The 6,000-nt window shown below is 36.8% G+C and overlaps 2 protein-coding genes across 2 annotated transcripts; both read right to left on the bottom strand.

Moving 5' to 3' along the window:
- Window positions 1-777: 777 nt before the first annotated feature.
- Window positions 778-2,273, bottom strand: Cbr-nhr-222 (the record flags this gene model as incomplete). Its single annotated transcript, XM_002636050.2, has 7 exons — window positions 778-1,022; window positions 1,066-1,190; window positions 1,237-1,364; window positions 1,420-1,530; window positions 1,587-1,840; window positions 2,057-2,150; window positions 2,202-2,273. The coding sequence occupies 7 exons, from the start codon at window positions 2,271-2,273 to the stop codon at window positions 778-780; spliced, it is 1,029 nt and encodes a 342-aa protein (XP_002636096.2).
- A 2,274-nt stretch (window positions 2,274-4,547) lies between these two features.
- CBG01342 lies at window positions 4,548-4,960 on the bottom strand (the record flags this gene model as incomplete). The annotated part of the gene is made up of 2 exons (XM_002636051.2): window positions 4,548-4,717; window positions 4,774-4,960. The coding sequence occupies 2 exons, from the start codon at window positions 4,958-4,960 to the stop codon at window positions 4,548-4,550; spliced, it is 357 nt and encodes a 118-aa protein (XP_002636097.2).
- Window positions 4,961-6,000: the final 1,040 nt, after the last annotated feature.

Here is a 6,000-nt window from a genome sequence, read left to right as displayed (position 1 = left end):
TGCATCCAGCGTCAAAAAGATTATCATTTTAAGGAGTTACGCAGATTTCAAATATGAAAATTGAAATGTTTTTAAACGTGATGAAAATAAATTATTTGTGAAAAAAAAGTAATCCATGTGGGGAAAATTTTTTTCAAAAAATGTGAATTCTCCACTAAAAATGAGCATGAAAAACCCACGACCCTTGTTGCCCCAATAACCTAAGGCAGAGTACTATAAAGGAGGAGGGGAGGGAATCTGTTCTCTTTTTCTCTGGGCTCCCGAGAGAGGAGCGGGAGAAAGGAGCTTCCGGGCTTCCGGGCTTCCTTGGTGGGTCCTGGGTCCTGGGTCCTGGGTCCTGGGTCCTGGGTCCTGGGTCCTGGGTCCTGGGTCCTGGGTCCTGGGTCCTGGGTCCTGGGTCCTGGGTCCTGGGTCCTGGGTCCTGGGTCCTGGGTCCTGGGTCCTGGGTCCTGGGTCCTGGGTCCTGGGTCCTGGGTCCTGGGTCCTGGGTCCTGGGTCCTGGGTCCTGGGTCCTGGGTCCTGGGTCCTGGGTTCAAGATAATTTTTTTATTCCTGAAACTGAATTCAGACGATTCATGCAGTGATATAGTCTATAAAAGCATGATTTCTTGGAGCGCAATAATTAGGAAATTGAATGATGATCTGACTTTTTTTTTTTGAAATCGTTTTTATTATAAATAAATTTTTCATTTTTGATACTTCTTGAGCTCATGTTATTACAAGTTTCACAATATGTTTTCGAAATGGGTATATCGAATTTTATTCATTCCAAACTGTTCAAATAATATCATTAAACAATTGCTTACACTCCGCTAACTGTAGCTTCATCTTTACGATAATAGTCAAATTTTGTATATCCTCCATATTCTTGTTCACCACGTGACATATAGAAAGAAGATCCAGGAATCTAGTGTGTCCAGTAGCTTGATAAATTAATTGACAATATTGGAATAAAGCAGATGTGTAGGCTCCTCGTTTGGAAGTGACGATAGCCGCACAATTTTCAGATAGAGTGGAGATGGCTGAAAATAAAACATTTTTTGAAGGATTTTTTTCTGTTTTTACCAGGATCACAAAAAAGTATAACGGTGACAAGGAGCAACTCCTCATTAGTGATGTTCAGTTCAATGAACTTGTTAACCAGTAGACTTCGAATTTGGCGTAGAAATTCTAGCGAGACATCGAAAAATCTGAAAAATCAAAAATCAGAAAACAAAAAATCGGGGTTCCCCATACTCGCTCAATGCATCAGGTACAATTTCATGGCCACCTGGCGTCACAAGTTTTTCATTTTTCCCACGCATTGTTTTCAACGAGGTGAATAGCATTGTGGCTTTGGCGGCAAAGCTTTTGAGAAGGGTAATCTGGAAAATTATGTTTTTTTGTTCCAAAAATATGGGGAAAGACTGGAAAACCCACCTTATCTTCCACATCCAATTTCTCCATAAAATCCAAGTTCAATAAAAAATCGACAGTTGTATACATCCCAAAGAATCGCCAATCTTCGTCAGTTAATTGGTAAGTCGGTGTCTGAAATTTTGAAGAAAAATTCTTTTTTTTTTCGTGAATCAGGAAATTTCACTCACTTGCGTCACAATCCCTATTTTTTTCTTTTCGATTATATCTGTTAATCCAGGATTCTCAAATGAAAATTTTGACATCAAAATCGTGGTTCTTCTAGAATCCAAATATAGCAATTGTCCTATTATTTTGTCTAACGTGTTGTCAGTTTTACAATCGTTTGTTAGAATTGCCGACGGTTTGATGAACATTCCGGTTTCCAGGCATTTTTGAAATCGACAAAATTTACAATGCGGAGTTTTCGAGTTTTCGGTTAAATCTGAAAATCAATAAGATGTGTCTATCTTATACCATTTAAAAGCACTCCAAATTTCCTTCAAAACTATATAAATTTCATTGAGTTTGGTTGCCGTTGAAGCGAGTTATGCGTCTTTGAATTTCGACGCAGAGACGCAGAAAAACAAGAACGCTCTAGCTTCTCTGCGCCTCTCCCTCATTCTTCAAATAGCTTTATCTGGCTGTAAATTCCACTCACTTTCAAAACACCGCTTACTCCTTCTACAATTGAATTGTAAATCCAACAAAAGACATCTTCTAAAAAACATTTTGCAGGCATCACATGACAAACTCTAGAAAAAAAATTAATCGATTTTTATTTCAAACTTTTCAATTAAGCTTACCCCATAATTTTTACCAAATGCCGGTCTAACACAGATTGTGCATTTTTTCGAAGGCGATGCTGGGCTCAGCATACTGAAAAAATGAGTGAAAAAATAAAATGAAAAAAAAGCGAAAGCTCAAGTCAGAAGAAAACATAAGGCAGAGATTGTGGTGTATAAGGAACAAAACTATTTTTGAGGCAGATGTGATGTTATAAGCTGGAGATTAGCGTATGATTTTGAAAACTTTGATGTTTTAAACCTCATTTTTTTATTAGCAAAATGAGCTCATACTTTTGAAAAGGTTGAAAAAAAAAGAAAAAATGGGGTTACAGAAAGTTAGATCTGTTAGGCTAACTTTCAGGTGCGAATCGAAAAATTGGATTAGACGTATGAACAAATTCTCGCAGATTGGAACCGGAACTTTTTAATTGGATTTTCAAAGTTAATTGAATTTTTGCAAGAGCAGAACTTTGGCTATATGTATAATGTGTTCTGTGGATAGTCTGGGGCTCCAAGAAAGTTGATAGATGTTTCATTGGAATTGATGGTTTTGACGAACAAATATTGTCGATTAAAATTATTTATATTATCAAAAAGCGCTCATAAGCATAAAAATGAGGTCATGTGAAACAACGAATGTGATAGAAGCAGGAAAGTTAAAAAGCTGGCATAAAAACTAGGGGTACATATAAAAGTTTAGATCATTGCCAATTTTCAGATCGAAATTCTGAAGGTAGTTTCTAAAAACATTGATCGGCTAAAAAGAGTGTTTCGGGCGGTTTGGCGATATCAGAAAAACGATGAATATAAAACTTTGGCTCCTGGAGTATTTTCAGATTTTAAAACAAATGACATTTACAAATTATTGATATCTCTCGACGGTTTTGCCAGAACCGTGAAAACAGAAGGCGGTCCTGAAGGTATCGGTCGCACTCTATAACTTAAAGGAGGGTAGACATCAAAAATTTCAAAAATTTCATTTTTACTCAAAAGATATAACTCTGAAGTATAAATATAGCTATGCACTTAAAAACCTGAAAAAAACACTTCAAGGACGAAAAAATGCTCTTTTTTTGTCACCCGAATTTCTTCATTAGCTTGCTGCTGCGACGTCGCTTCATAATGTGAAAAACGAGATGGTCGCCTCTTACACGCGTAGTGTAGTGGGTGCGCTCTAGGCTAATATTCAGGAGGTCAGAGGTTCAATCCCTGCTGGTGTTTTTACTTTTTTCTTCCCTTGTTTCCTTCGTATTGAACTTTTTGAACTCGGAATTTCTGAAGGGCTACCAGCGTGCCGCCGAGGCCTCGCTCCGAGGTATCAAAATCAGTTGAAAATGAAGAAACGTGTTTTATTATGTTAACAAATAAATTATGAAAAAAACTACAATTAATTTTTAGAAAGAGACATAACAATTGAAAGAAAAACCACATAATTAAAACAATCCTCGTGCAGGGCTGGTCGTCGGAAGGTGAAGGAAGCAGTAAAATTGGAGACGTCTCTGAAAACCCTAGTCATAAAACAGTTTTTTATTCCTAGAGTAATAACGAGAAGTAATGAGATAAATAGGAACAGTGAAGAAACGGTTATCGAAGAGAAAATAGTTTTTTTCGCATGCCTATAAAAAACACCGGCGACTGGAAAAATAATCGGTCGATAGAACTTTAAATTTACATTAAAAAATTCACTTTTATATGGGTTTTATAATAAATAAGAAAAAAGAGCTTTTTTAATGTTTGAAGTCGTTAAAAATTGAAAAAAATAAAGTCGGGAAATAAAAATAAAAAAATGTTTGCGCGTGGGATTGCGCGCTTTAGGTGCTAACACCGCGACGGCAAAATACACATTCCCTGAAATTTTCCCCGAAATTTTTGCTGTCTGCCCTCCTTTAAAACAAATTCTCGATAAGGAGTGTGAACCGAAATCAGGACTAATGTTGAGAAAAAACCATGAGATGAAGCGATGAGGATTGATATATTGATCAGGTACTTAAAATGCATAGTCCATGAATTCGAAAAAATCAAATACGCAGCAGGAACAGCCAAGACGATTGTTGGTACGGCCATCTGAAAAAGAGGATCATTCATGAATGTGTATTTTTCTTATGAATGAAAAACACACACCTGTAAAATCAACGCGTTTTGAAATCTGATTTGCAGGTCCACCGTTCTTTTCGAAACACTTTTTTTGATCTGTTGTCTCAAAAGTTTTCCAGTCCAAACTGCGAAAACTAGAATTCGAAGTGCAAGAAATCCCAAAGAAGTTGCTATTATTTTAATAGGAATTGCGGTATGGCTGGCGAAAACAAAAACCCGACCTAATTCGATATAATCTGGGACGCAACACATCTGTTAGAGAACTTCAGCTTACGCTTCTGCTTGTTCTGGCATAGAATAATAGACAGGAATAATATAACAGAATGCAATAAGATAGTTTAGTATAAAACATGGCATTCGCATTTTTAGCCACCAGTGATCGTCATCGATGAATATCAAAAATCGAGCTTCAAAAATGTGGATCATTGAAACAGTCAGAACTGGAAATGAGAAACTTTAAAAAATTCGTGAGAGCGTGATCAGAGCAACTTGGTACCTCCTATTAAAACTGCAACATACAGTATGTGCAGGATTGTACTTATTCCAGTCTCCTTGAAAAGTCCCAATGGACATCCAGCAAATTTTGGAAAAAGAAGATAGGGTGTTGCCAGTATACTTAGGCTCACATCGAGAATACAACTCCAAAAATGACAATTCAAAAGATTCCATTTAACAGAACTCATCATTGGCGGAGTCTTGGATAGAATGCAATAGGTTCCAAGTAGATGGGTGGGGATAGTTATCAAACCAGACGAGTGTAAAGAATATGAAACGAAATAGGAAGTATCCCAGAATGTTGTGTTTGTGCAATAGCTCATTTTTTCAATAATCAACTGACATCTCGATCAAAATTGTCGTTTCATGATTTATAATTGAAAAATAAAAGCGCTCCGATTATTCACCTGCGATGATCACTTCCTTGGGTGGTTTTTGTTTTCTGCAATACTTTTTTGGCGGAAATTGACGCAATTAAAAATTGTAAAACCAAATGAAAAATGGGTTCAGCAAACCAAAACTGACTGGAAAAATGAAAAATGAAGATAAAACTTGGTATAGTAAAATGTTAAGAGGATCTAAATTTTTCGAATCTCTTGGTAGCCGAAGAACTGAATTTGATGTGCCAATTTCATAATTCAGGCATTTTCCCAAAACAAAAAAAAATTTTCGCGATTTTTTTTGAGAAAATATCTGAAATATCAAATTTCGTTTGACTCTAAGGATTCTTAAATTTTAGGAGGTGACTAGATAAGCGAATTTCAACTCATCCTGAAAGTTTTATCAAAATTTGGGTTTACAAGTTTTTGAGGTTCCCCTGGTAGAGGAAGAGGACAGGACATTTTCGGGTTTTTTTTTGGAGTTACAGTATGCATTCTGACTTGACGGGGAACAGTGATCGGCGTTTACACAGCGCGTGGCTTTCGCTGAAATAATGTACGTAAAAAACCAATTTCCTGCACCTTGTAATTCAGTATGGCATAAACCACATGAAAAAGAAACATTACTATTAGGTTGATAAGAAAGTTTCTTCCTTTTTTGGCAATTTTTTGATCAAGTTTTCCTTAAAGCAGAGTGGGCAATATCAATGAAAGTAAGGTCCATAAGCATCGATAGTTGTCTGGCAACGCTCTGGCAATTTCGTGGTTCCATCGGCCCAGAACGAGGACGGCTGCGGTTGAAAACATAGGTCAACTCCTTTTTTGTGTCATCTTTTCAATTGAAGTCT

Source organism: Caenorhabditis briggsae (assembly GCF_000004555.2).
Source record: "Caenorhabditis briggsae complete genome, chrV, whole genome shotgun sequence".
NCBI lineage: Eukaryota > Metazoa > Nematoda > Chromadorea > Rhabditida > Rhabditidae > Caenorhabditis > Caenorhabditis briggsae.
The sequence above is the reverse complement of the archived record's forward strand: the minus strand, read 5'-3'. Positions and strand labels throughout refer to the sequence as shown.